Here is a 13,761-nt window from a genome sequence, read left to right as displayed (position 1 = left end):
CCATCTCTCCCCTCCCTCCTCCCCTCTCCCCTCCCTCCCTCTCTCTCTCTCTCTCTCTCTCTCTCTCTCTCTCTCTCTCTCTCTCTCTCTCCCCCTCCCACTCTCTCTCTCTCTCTCTCTCTCTCTCTCTCTCTCTCTCTCTCTCTCCTCTCTCTCCCCACTCTCTCTCTCTCTCTCTCTCTCTCTCTCTCTCTCTCTCTCTCCCTCTCTCCCCCTCCCACTCTCTCTCTCTCTCTCTCTCTCTCTCTCCCTCCTTCCCTCCCTCCCTCCCCTCTCTCATCTTCCCCCTCCTGCTCAGCGACACGAACGGCTTCTCTCCCCCCCCCCGCGCCCCTCCCGCTCAGCGGCACGAACGGCTGCAGAATTCTCCCTGGCTGAAGCACTTTCACACAGGTAGGAAGATGGTTTATTTAATCTTTTCTTGGCTTATAAATGTTTATTCAGGTTGGATTTATTTGTATAATATTTGTAGAAGTATAGTAAGGATTTATTGTAGAATTTAATCCTTCCCCCCCTCCCCCCCTCCCCACCTCGTTCTGGACGCCTAATTTGTAACCTGCGCCTGATTTTTTTCAGTTCTACAAAAATCTTCACTTGCTCCATTCTACTTTAGTTTGGAGTACGTTTTCACTGTGGAAACTTTGAAATCAGGCGTCAGTGGCCGGACACGCCCCCTTTTGAAGAAAAAATTCTGTTCCAAAGTAGAACTGTTCTACCTGACTAGAACTGCAGAAAAGAAAATGTGGAGAATTGCGATTTCTAAGATAGTCTGTTCTCCACCAGTTGCTCCTAAAAATCAGGCGCAAATCATGTGGAAACTTGGGCCCCATATTACTACAATTTTGCCAAAGAGTCTGAATAGGCTCCTCCCGTGGCCCAACAGGTTTATCCAGTGGGTACATATGAGATAGCACCCTAGCAATGAATCAATACCCTCAGTGTAGGAGAGAGAAAAATTAGCAAAGGAAAAAAACTGAAAAACATTTCTGCCAATAGTATATTCAGACTCAACCAGGCCGAAATTGCCCTTTGCGCACGGCAATATGTGGATTGTGCCCGGGGACAGGTGGCGGAAGCGATGTGGCTGGAAATGCTCCTGGGATGCTGCCGGCGAAAATGGCTTTGCGCGTGCCTTGTCGTTGGCGTCCCGGGCAGCGGCGCAGACGACGATGACATCATCAGCGTATGCGCTGACCCCTTATCGCCCTGCGCCGACCCCTTTGTGCACTGTGAGGTAAATTGCTGCGTGGGAGGGCGGTTGGCACCGGGCAATGCCACTACCAGCTTTGTGAGGTGAGAAGCTGTGGTGGCTGGGGCGCTCCGGCCACTCTTAAAGGGGAGGGCCTAGCGTCGTGACCGCCATCTTAATTTAATTGGCGGCCGACTCTGGAGTTGGCCCGAAAATGGTAGCCGCTGGCTCGGCCGGCCCACCAACAGGCAGCCTGGCATCTCCTCACCTCCTCTTGGGTGCCGGGCTACTGGCCTGGCCAAAACCATCCCTTAAGAGAGGGGAGGGACGTTGCGATGCGTCAGCGTGATGTGGCACATCCGCGTTGCACTGATTCAGTTAGCGTGGCGCTGACTCCTGCCCAGAGAAAGCCCGCATCTTTTTTTCAAGTAAAGAGCCCAATTCTGAGGCTCATGTGTCCTCCTACGCCGGGCGATAAATCAGATCAATCAAGTTCTGCGGCCCATACCCAGTGCGGGGCAATTTTACCCTCAACCTGTTTCTCTGAAAAATAAAAGTTTTTAATTATTATGGCATTGTATGTTGTTTACTGTATTAGAAGTACACTTCTACTGAAAAGGAATATATATTAGTCATAATTTATGTTAGAACTAATATTTCTTTGGTTTGCATTAGATTTGACCTAAAAACATTACCCGTGGACTTTGTTGAGTGCCTGATGAGGTTCTTGCCAACAGAAAATGAAGTTAAGGTTCTGAGACAGTATGAAAGAGAGAGGAAGCCATTGGAGAATCTAACAGATGAAGACCGTTTCATGGTGCAGTTTAGTAAGGTTGAAAGACTAATGCAGAGGATGACCATTATGGCATTCATCGGAAACTTTACAGAGAGCGTTCAGATGTTGACACCGGTAAGTACTTACCACTGTTGCAATCTAAATTTGAACTGGTTCAAAGATTTATCTTTGCATCATTAACGTCAAGGGGTGCAGACTTAAATATATAAACCTAAACTGGGCACAACCAGTTTAGCCAGCCATCGGCAGATCTGGCTGGACCACATCAAGCACTGGTTGCCTCTGTCAAAACTGCTCCTGGTTCATCCTGGAATGCAAAGGTAACCTTCGGCTTCTTTCCTCTACTACCAGCCCTGTCCTTTAACCCTTCTCCTCTTTCCTCTCCACTCTCACCTCCAACAACAAATGCAAGTAACTTATGGACTTCTTTGTTACTAAGATTGTGACCATCTGTTCAGCTACCCCTTGTGCATCCCTTCCCATGCTTCACTCAAGGTTCCTTCCTGCTCTAACCCTGAACCCGCATCTTTCTCTGGTTTCTCTCCGATCTCCCCTCATGTCCTCTCTGGGCTCATCTTGTCTATAGGACATACCTCCTATTGTCTCAACCCTATTCCAACTAAACTGCTGACCACAAAATTTCCCATCCTGTCATTCATGCCAGCTGATATTGTAAATTGTCTCTCCTTGGGTACTGTCCCTCTTCCTTTCAAATCTACCGTCATCACCCCCTCCTCAAAAAAGCCTACCCATGACCCTCTCTGTCCTTGCAAACAACTATTCCCATCTCCAACCTCCCTTTCCTCTCCAAAGTCCTCGAAAGTCTTGTTGCCTCCCAAATCTACACCTATTTTTTACCCTATAATTCTATGTTTGAACCTCTCCAATCAGGTTTCGACTTCTGCCACGTCACTGAAACAGCCCTAATCAAAGTCCCAAATGACTTCCGATGCGATTGTGTCTGTGGTGTTCATTATCCATTTTCATCCTTCTCAACCTATCTGCAGCCTTTGACATGGTCGATCATACCATCCACCTCCCTTGTCCAGCTAAGTAGGACTACTCTCACCTGGTTCCACTCTTAAGTATTCAGTCGTAGCCTGAGTATCTCCTGCAGTGACATCTCTTCCCATATTGTTACCTATAGAGGCACGCAAGAATCTAACCTTAACCCATCCTATTTCTCAACTACATGCTGCCCCTCAACAACATCATTCGAAGATATGACATGAGGTTCCAAATGTATGCTGATGACACCCAGCTCTACCTCACCACCATCTCTCGTGAGCCCTCCATTGCCTCTAATTTGTCACGCTGCTTGTCCAACATCCAATCCTGGATGAGCTGCAATTTCCTCCCAATTAAATATTTGGACGACCGAAACAAACTCCGTTCTCTTGCCTCCAATTCCTCCATTCCCTCATCCCCCTCTCTGGACACTGTCTCAGGCTGGACCAGACTGTTCACAACTTGTTTGACATATTTGACCCTAAGTTAAGCTAATGATCCCATATCCTCTCCCTCACAATGATTGCCATCTTCCAACCACCATAAACTTTAGCTCCTCTGAAATTCTGCTGCCCTTATCCTAACCTGCACATCATCCCACTCACCCAGCACCCCTATGTTTGCTAACCTACATTGGCTCCCAGTCCACTAAAACCTTGATTTTAAAATTCTCATCCTCATATTCAAATCCCTCCATGGCCTCACATCTCTATTTCTGTAACCTCCTCCATCCCTCTGTCCCTCCAAAAACTGTGTTGCTCCAACTCTTGTGCTTCCCCCTCCCCCTCACTGCCCCATCATTGGTGGCCTTTCTTCCAGCTGTCGAGGCACTAAGCTCTGGAATTCCCTATTAAACCTCTCCAACTCTCCTCATATAAGACCCTCCTTAAAATTTACTTCTTCCACCAAGTCACCCCTCCTAATATCAGTGTCAATTTATGTCTTATTATGCTCCTGTGAGATGCTTTGGGACATTTTCCTACACTATATGAATGCATGTTGTTGTAATCGTTTTTTAATCATATTTAAGCAGAATCCTTTTCATTCAAAATAATCGTGTTCTTCATAATACAACACATAGAAAACAACGATCTGTCTTGTGCTTGCCATTTTACTACCATTATTTTTATAGTGGTTCTTGGCTCAGTTCACTATTTGCTTTTAGTATTTTCCTCATCTATCTGGCCTAATGTCTGGAGCAAAGATTGGGACCACATGGCGAGCTCCTAAGCTATCGCGAATGCTGCCTGCGATCAACATGCGTGACTGTCCTCTCTAATGTTGGGCTTTCTTCCGCTAAAAGACCTCTGAAAAGTGACTTGATGTAACTCAGATTGGGAATTAAACAGGTCAGGACTCAACCCCGAGTCTGAACTGCACTGTGCCACAGCATTCTAATATTAACCCTCAAATCATCATATTTGCATTTGAATCAGTTAGTTCATTCTCCGATCCCAAACTTCTATAACATTGTGCATTGGAATTATTGAACAGGTTACAATGAAACTGGTTCATAATATCCAACTTTGGGATGGACTTAGTTATTCCCTAATAAAGCTTGAAATCTAAGTTTTATATTGCTGATTTGAGATCAGATGGTCATGGTAAATCTTTAATCATTCTGGATTTGAAGATAGTTTATTTAATTATCTTTAAATTGAGGAGCGAAGTGAAATTTTCTTCTCTCCTTTTCTGCCAGTTATCTGTGCTGTTCATTACTGCTGAAAGCACCTTACAGGAGTATGATTCCTCAGGCACTGGTTAACCTGTGATACATCACTGAAGTGAACATTCTTCGTGTGTTAACCTTGACAATGTGCAAGGTATTCAACCTTGGAAGGCATCACAAATGAGACCAATCCTGTCATTAGTAACCAGCAGTGGACATCTTTGGATGAAAAGCAGCAGTAGGAGCCCTATCTGATTTTCCCCTCCTTAATCTAGGGGTGCTGGATTGTCCCTTCACCATGGCTGAGATGAGCAAAATTGGCACAGATTGAGATTGCATTTTAACCTTTTCTGATCTGTATAACTCAGCTACTCTACCTCAAACAGCTATGCAACCAAGTGAACTTTTCAAAGGAAAACTTGCTGGATGTGTATGTAAAATGAATATATATTATTGGATTTTTATTAGGGAAAATGATATAGGTAAATATTCTTATGGCCTGTACATAGGAAATGCAGAATTAAAACTACCAATCTACGTGGCTTGAGAAATGGTGCAGAAGGGAGGGATTCAAATTCCTGGGACATTGGAACCGGTTCTGGGGGAGATGGGACCAGTACAAACCGGATGGTCTGCACCTGGGCAGGATCGGAACCAATGTCCTCAGGAGAGTGTTTGCTAGTGCTGTTGGGGAGGAGTTAAACTAATATGGCAGGGCGATGGGAACCTATGCAGGGAGACAGAGGGAAATAGAAGGGGGGCAGAAGCAAAAGAGAGAAAGGAGAATAGTAAAAGTGGAGGGCAGAGAAACCCAAGGCAAAAAGCAAAAAGGGCCACATTACAGCAAGATTCAAAAGGGGCAAAGTGTGTTAAAAAGACGAGCCTGAAGGCTCTGTGCTTCAATGCGAGAGGTATTCGGAATAAGGTGGATGAATTAACTGCGCAGATTGAAGTTAATGGATACGATGTGATTGGCATCACGGAGACATGGCTCCAGGGTGACCAAGGCTGGGAACTCAACATCCAAGGGTATTCAGCATTTAGGAAGGATAGACAGAAAGGAAAAGGAGGCAGGGTGGCGTTGCTGGTTAAAGATGAAATCAATGCAATTGTAAGGAAGGACATTAGCCTGGATGATGTGGAATTGGTATGGGTGGAGCTGCGGAATTCCAAAGGGTAGAAAACGCTAGAGGGTGTTGTGCATAGACCACCAAATAGTAGTAGTGAGTTTGGGGACAGCATCAAACAAGAAATAAGGGATGTGTGCAATAAAGGTACAGCAGTAATCATGGGCGACTTTAATCTACATATTGACTGGGCTAACCTAACTGGTAGCAATGCGGTGGAGGAGGATTTCCTGGAGTGTATTAGGGATGGTTTTCTAGACCAATATGTCGAGGAACCAACCAGGGAGCTGGCCATCCTAGACTGGGTGATGTGTAATGAGAAGGAACTAATTAGCAATCTTGTTGTGCGAGGCCCTTTGGGGAAAAGTGACCATAATATGGTAGAATTCTTTATTAAGATGGAGAGTGACGAAGTTAATTCGAAAACTAGGGTCCTAAACTTAAGGAAAGGTAACTTCGACGGTATGAGGTGTGAATTACTGGCGGAGGATACTTAAAGGGTTGATGGTGGATAAGCAATGGCAAACATTTAAAGATCACATGGATGAACTTCAGCAATTGTACATCCCTGTCTGGAGTAAAAATAAAACTGTGAAGGTGGCTCAACCATGGCTAACAATGGAAATTAAGGATAGTGTTAAAACCAAGGAAGAGGCATAGAAATTGACGAGAAAAAGCAACAAACCTGAGGACTGGGAGAAATTTAGAATTCAACAGAGGAGGACTAAGGGTTTAATTAAGAAGAGGAAAATAGAGTACGAGAGGAAGCTGGCAGGGAACATAAAAACTAACTGAAAAAGCTTCTATAAATATGTGAAGAGAAAAAGATTAGTAAAGACAAACGTAGGTCCCTTGCAGTCGGATTCAGGTGAAATTATAATGGGGAACAAAGAAATGGCAGACCAATTGAACCAATACTTCGGTTCTGTCTTTACAAAGGAAGATACAAATAACCGTCCGAATGTACTAGGGGACAGTGAGTCTAGTGAGAATGAGGAACTGAAAGATATCCTTATTAGGCGGGAAATTGTGTTAGGGAAATTGATGGGATTAAAGGCCGCTAAATCCCCGGGTCCTGATAGTCTGCATCCCAGAGTACTTAAGGAAGTGGCCCTAGAAATAGTGGATGCATTGGTGATCATTTTCCAACAATCTATCAACTCTGGATCAGTTCCTATGGACTGGAGGGTAGCTAATGTAACACCGCTTTTTAAAAAAGAAGGGAGAGAAAGCGGGTAATTATATCCTGATATCAGTAGCGGAAAAAATGTTGGAATCAATCATTAAGGATGAAATAGCAGCACATTTGGAAAGCAGTGACAGGATTGGACCGAGTCAGCATGGATTTATGAAAGGGAAATCATGCTTGACGAATCTTCTGGAATTTTTTGAGGATGTAACCAGCAGAGTGGACAAGAGAGAACCAGTGGATGTGGTGTCTTTGGACTTTCAAAAGGCTTTTGATAAGGTCCCGCACAAGAGATTGGTGTGCAAAATTAAAGCACATGGTATTGGGGGTAATGTACTGACATGGCTAGAGAATTGGTTGGCAGACAGGAAGCAGAGAGTCGGGATAAATGGGTCCTTTTCAGAATGGCAGGCAGTTACTAGTGGGGTGCCGCAGGGCTCAGTGCTGGGACCCCAGCTCTTTACAATATACATTAACGATTTGGATGAAGGAATTGAGTGTAATATCTCCAAGTTTGCGGATGACACTAAACTGGGTGATGGTGTGAGCTGTGAGGAGGACGCTAAGGGGGCACAGCCTCAAAATACGGGGGAGCCAATTTAAAACCGAGTTGAGAAGGAATTTCTTCTCCCAGAGGGTTGTGAATCTGTGGAATTCTCTGCCCAAGGAAGCAGTTGAGGCTAGCTCATTGAATGTATTCAAGTCACAGATAGATAGATTTTTAACCAATAAGGGAATTAAGGGTGATGGGGAGCGGGCGGGTAAGTGGAGCTGAGTCCACGGCCAGATTAGCCATGATCTTGTTGAATGGCGGAGCAGGCTCGAGGGGCTAGATAGCCTACTCCTGTTCCTAATTCTTATGTTCTTATGTTAAGAGGCTGCAGGGTGACTTAGACAGATTAGGTGAGTGGGCAAATACATGGCAGATGCAGTATAATGTGGATAAATGTGAGGTTATCCATTTTGGGGGCAAAAACACGAAGGCAGAATATTATCTGAATGCCGGCAGACTAGAAAAAGGGGAGATGCAACGAGACCTGGGTGTCATGGTTCATCAGTCACTGAAAGTGGGCACGCAGGTACAGCAGGTGGTAAAGAAGGCAAATGGTATGTTGGCCTTCATAGCTAGGGGATTTGAATATAAGAGCAAGGAGGTCTTACTGCAGTTGTACAGGGCCTTAGTGAGGCCTCACCTGGAATATTGTGTTCAGTTTTGGTCTCCTAGTCTGAGGAAGGACGTTCTTGCTATTGAGGGAGTGCAGCGAAGGTTCACCAGACTGATTCCAGGGATGGCTGGGCTGTCATATGAGGAGAGACTGGATCAACTGGGCCTTTATTCATTGGCGTTTAGAAGGATGAGAGGGGATCTCATAGAAACATATAAGATCCTGACGGGACTGGACAGGTTAGATGCAGGAAGAATGTTCTCGATGTTGGGGAAGTCCAGAACCAGGGGACATAGTCTTAGGATAAGAGGTAGGCCATTTAGGACTGAGAAACTTCTTCACTCAGAGAGTTGTTGACCTGTGGAATTCCCTGCCGCAGAGAGTTGTTGATGCCAGTTCATTGGATATATTCAAGAGGGAGTTAGATATGGCCCTTACGGTTAAGGGGATCAAGGGGTATAGCGAGAAAGCAGGAAAGGGTACTGAAGGAATGATCAGCCATGATCTTATTGAATGGCGGTGCAGGCTCGAAGGGCCGAATGGCCTACTCCTGCACCTATTTTCTATGTTTCTAATCAGCAATTGCAGTTTATCCACAATATTATTATAGTCCAAAAAAGCAAGCTTTGTGCAGAGAATTAATAAGAATGTAGTTCATTTCCTAACCCCGGCTAATATTAACATTCCTTGTTTTCGATTTAGCAACTCCATGCTATAATAGCAGCATCTGTATCAATAAAATCATCTCAAAAACTGAAGAAAATACTGGAGGTAAGTAGCAATTATCTTAATGTCTGAAAGTATAAATATGCCCTGGATACTAATATAACTGTGTTCTTGCAAATAGGGCTTCTTTCTAACCATTCTTTTAAAACTTAAAGATTCATATATATATTTATGTTTTATTGACTGATCTCCTATAGTGTTGTTAATGGTGAGTTGGAAGTTATGCTGCTTTATAACAATAAGGCTGTCATTGTAAAAGTATAATGGGGAAGGAAGTGTGACACTTGCAGGAAATGCATGCCATATGCTTTTTTGACATTCTGAAGCATGATGTCTGAAGTACGATGGAGGCACACTAAATGCAGGACTGTATAAAAGTAAAACAGTTATTTCCAGTTATTTGTTTTCTGACCTTGATAACCTGGCTTCTCCCCCACCCCAGGATAGCATTTACAAGTAGCTGCCAATCTACAGAAACTTCCTTCTACAGTTAGCCTCAACGTATGACTAGTTTAGATCACTTTTCTACGAGGAGTATCGAAGCAGTGTTCTTAAAGGGACCAGTCAATTTTAACATCGCTCTGCCTGAGCAGCTGAACATCGCAGTGTGCTCTAAATCCAAACTACCCATGAATATCATAAAAGATGGTGTATTAATATATTAAAAGACTTTCCTATAAGTACATTTTAAATGTATTCATAGTACAAATAATCTGTCACAGTTTTTTGATTGGCTCAAATTTCCAGAGCTAATCTAAAAAGATTTTGCCACTGTCTACTTACTGCACTGTTACTCACCTCATCTCTCTTAACCTTCTAATATATCTGCTGACTCACTATGAGCAATGCCAAGGGAAATTTACTAATGATTGTTTAAAAATGGCAATATTCACGGAGTTAGATAATTATTGCTTTGGATTTATTTGGAAGTGAATTTTAAAGGCTAGTAGAGTGATGCAGTAAGCAAAACTCTGTTATATCTCTTGATATTTAAGGAGAAATTTTCAGCAGCTTAAGAATCCTGCTGTATTATAATATGTGAATTTGGACAGTTAAGGCCAATAGAAATTGAGTGGTAGCTGTCAATTTAGTGTTAAAATTATGGAATATTAAAATACAACCCATTTGTTACTAACTGAATATCAAATGGATGAAATGGTGTCCATTACCAGATATACTGCAGAAGCGTTAATTATTCGCAATAATATCACCAGCAAGTCATTGCAATATAACACAAGTTTTCAATTTATCTTACTCTGTCAATGGCTATTAATTTTTTTCTGACCTGCTGTAGATAATTTTGGCTCTTGGCAACTACATGAACAGCAGTAAGAGGGGAGCAGTGTATGGATTTAAACTGCAGAGTTTAGACCTGGTAAGAGATCCACATTATAAATTGATAGTAAATAATGAATGAAAATGCATTATAAATTTAACTGTATGCAAGATTAATCAATACATTAAACCTGCTTGAGCCTAATTATTTTATTTTATTTTCCTTTGGTAGCTTTTAGACACTAAGTCAACAGATCGCAAACAAACCTTGTTACATTACATTGCAAATGTCATCAAAGAAAAGTATCCTGATGTGTCCCTCTTCTACAATGAAATCCACTATGTGGAAAAAGCAGCAGCAGGTATCTGTGGACCTTTCTCTTAAAGAAAATAGATTGCAGAAAATATTGCTAAGTCTGCAGAAAGTTTTTATTTGTTCCCTTTTGGGAGCTAGCTGAGCAGGTAGAAAAGTGAACTGTTCCCAAAGCTTCCCCAGTAGTGGTGTTGAACTAGCCAGGGCCTTGGTGAGGCCTCACCTGGAATATTGTGTTCAGTTTTGGTCTCCTAATCTAAGGAAGGACGTTCTTGCTATTGAGGGAGTGCAGCGAAGGTTCACCAGACTGATTCCAGGGATGGCTGGACTGACATATGAGGAGAGACTGGATCAACTGGGACTTTATACACTGGAGTTTAGAAGGATGAGAGGGGATCTCATAGAAACGTATAAGATTCTGACGGGACTGGACAGGTTAGATGCAGGAAGAATGTTCGCGATGTTGGGGAAGTCCAGAACCAGGGGACACAGTCTTAGGATACGGGGTAGGCCATTTAGGACTGTGATGAGGAAAAACTTCTTCACTCAGAGAGTTGTTAACCTGTGGAATTCCCTGCCGCAGAGAGTTGTTGATGCCAGTTCGTTGGATATATTCAAGAGGGAGTTAGATATGGCCCTTATGGCTAAAGGGATCAAGGGTTAGGGAGAGAAAACAGGAAAGGGTACTGAGGTGAATGATCAGCCATGATCTTATTGAATGGTGGTGCAGGCTCGAAGGGCTGAATGGCCTACTCCTGCACCTATTTTCTATGTTTCTATATCTATGTTTCTAGCCACTGGTATGTGCACAAGAGCAGGCTGAGCTAACTATATTTCGGCACTTAGCTAATTATCCTTTATCTCCTTCCCTTCCTCTGGGAAGGAATTTAGTGCTAGGTTGTTGATTTATTTTTTATCACCAGATCAAGAGCAGAAATTTACTATCTGGGGAGACATGTGGAAACTTTCATCCTATCTCTTTGCATTACAACACAATGAAGGTCCCAAAATGGGTTGATCCTATACATGTCAGAATGTACAGATTTAAAAAAAAATTGAAGATCAATTATATTGTTGTGTGATACATGGTTGGCATGCTTATTGATGAATGCTGGTTAGGAAATTCTGTATCAGCAAGGATGATTAAAGTCCATTTTATTGGTGATTTTTACAAACCTGGGTTTTTTTTTCAGGTGCATTTCAGATTCAGTTTTTAGCATGAACAACCAGGCAAAAATTAGACCCAAAAGAGGCCAGATTAAATTTGGAGAAAAATCAATTTAAAAAGGTTCAGCTCAGTTTTCACTTGGAAATTTGCCAAGAAAACAAATTAGGTATTTTTTAAAAAAAGTTTTTAAGGTCAATAAAAAGGGATTCAAGGGTTATAGGGTGTAGGCAGGGAAGTGGAGTTGAGGCCAGGGTCAGATCAATCATGATTTTATTAAATGGCGGAGCAGGCTCAAGAGGTCGTATGGCCTACTCCTGCTCCTATTTCTTATGTTCTTATGTAATACTACAGTGGGCAAAACAGTGGGGCCACTAATCTATTTCTGCAAGAAGTTAAGCACAATGTAAGCTGTTTGTACACTTCAGTTATTTCATTAAAACAGAACTTTTCCACGGTAAGGTTTTTAATATTCTCTTCAGTACTTTTGTCAACGTTTTTTTGTGTGTACAAAATAACATGAATGAATGAAAAAAATAATTTTTCATTTAACCTCATGATATGGAGGGGAATGAATACCAATAAGTAGAATTAGACAGTGACCAAATCAACAGCTATTTTTTTTTAATTACATTTTTAGTCCAAGTTAATTATTAATGGGGGTGGGAGTGGAGATGAGAATTATCACCAATGGAAACCTGGAACAAAGCAGACACAAGGTTCTCTTAACAAAAGAGAAAATACATATTTCTACTTGATAACCTCTTTGACCAGGAATCAGTCTATGAATTTAACTTTAACATTTATTGCTGCTTAAATATGAACTTAAAGATTCTAAAGTCTTTTGGATAGTTCTCTCTTGAAAGACTTTGATACTGAAGATCAGGTCCCATGCACCACATTTATGATGTGATTGCATTGATAATGCCACAAATATAACGCAGATGCATCTCACGGCTCAATTTTCAGCATGAAAACCAAGAAGAATTTGGGGGTTTTAACTGAATAATTGGGAGAGAGTTTTCTTTTTTAACTAATTCAACAACAGCAGCAAGTAGCCTTTATATTGCACCTTTAATGTGGAAAAACTCCCAAGGTGTTTCACAGAGGTCTGATGGAAATGATACCAAGCAACAAAAGAGATTAGCAAGGCTGTTGGAAAGCTTGGTTGAAGAGCTGGTTTTGGGAAGCGTCTTAAAAGAGGAAAAGGGGCTTAGGGAGGGAATAGGATCACATCCAATAAATCCAGGAACTTCTGGTGGAAATCAATTTAAAAAAACTGACTTTAATGCATCAGATGATATTTTACGAATACTTCACAAAACTAGTCCAAGCATGAACCCATTCACTCCCAATGTACATAATTTCTGATCCAGCCATTACATTCAATGAACTAAAACAATCAGAATACGCATAATTTCTGATCTCAGCCTAACTGTTTATATATATAAATCAATCTGTAGTTAGCCATTTTTAACTGATCAATTAAAATAGAAGCAATTCATTGTGAAACTTCACCTAAAATTGTATTTTGGAAGCCTACTGTTTCTGTGAAATTTTGCTAATTGTTGTGGTTAAGAGTGGGCTAATGGATGAATATCTGGGCTGTGCAGCAAAGATTTTAAATTGGTTTATTTTTATCTGTAATTTAAGAGATTTTGACCCAAGCATCATATTTTGTAACAAATAGATTTATCAGAATTTGATTGTATGCATGGCACATTTGATGCATTGTTGCATGGTTGATTCAGTCTGATTTTGATGTTTTACTCTAGTTTCCCTTGAAAATGTCTTGCTGGATGTTAAAGAGCTACAAAGAGGCATGGACCTCACAAAGCGGGAGTACACCATGCATGAGCATAATGTAGTGCTAAAAGAATTTCTTAATGCCAATGAAGCAAAGCTGAAAAAACTGCAGGATGATGCAAGAATATCACAGGCAAGAATTCTTTCCCGTCATTACTTTCACGAAGCAAAACTGCTTTTTAAAGCTAGGGTCTTATTGGAATTAAAGAAAAATGACAGTAAAATAGAATTTTCAGTATAACCAATTGTTAATTTTGATATTTAAACTGCATCCATGCCAGCCATTAACATCTACACTTGTTGGCGGCTAGCTGACAAAATTAAGTGCGGGA

At 41.8% G+C, this 13,761-nt stretch overlaps 1 protein-coding gene across 8 annotated transcripts in view; it reads left to right on the top strand.

Moving 5' to 3' along the window:
* Positions 1–13,761, top strand: part of LOC139259816 (formin-like protein 2) — a 425,278-nt gene that overhangs the window by 389,650 nt on the left and 21,867 nt on the right. For all 8 annotated transcript variants that reach the window (XM_070875639.1, XM_070875635.1, XM_070875637.1 and 5 more), the window contains exons 18-22: positions 1,865–2,099; positions 8,847–8,915; positions 10,165–10,245; positions 10,378–10,507; positions 13,399–13,562. In XM_070875639.1, coding sequence (XP_070731740.1) covers positions 1,865–2,099; positions 8,847–8,915; positions 10,165–10,245; positions 10,378–10,507; positions 13,399–13,562 — 679 coding nt within the window. The remainder of the gene's footprint in view (positions 1–1,864; positions 2,100–8,846; positions 8,916–10,164; positions 10,246–10,377; positions 10,508–13,398; positions 13,563–13,761) is intronic.

This window comes from Pristiophorus japonicus, chromosome 3 (assembly GCF_044704955.1).
Source record: "Pristiophorus japonicus isolate sPriJap1 chromosome 3, sPriJap1.hap1, whole genome shotgun sequence".
In the NCBI taxonomy this organism is placed as follows: domain Eukaryota; kingdom Metazoa; phylum Chordata; class Chondrichthyes; family Pristiophoridae; genus Pristiophorus; species Pristiophorus japonicus.
The sequence above is the reverse complement of the archived record's forward strand: the minus strand, read 5'-3'. Positions and strand labels throughout refer to the sequence as shown.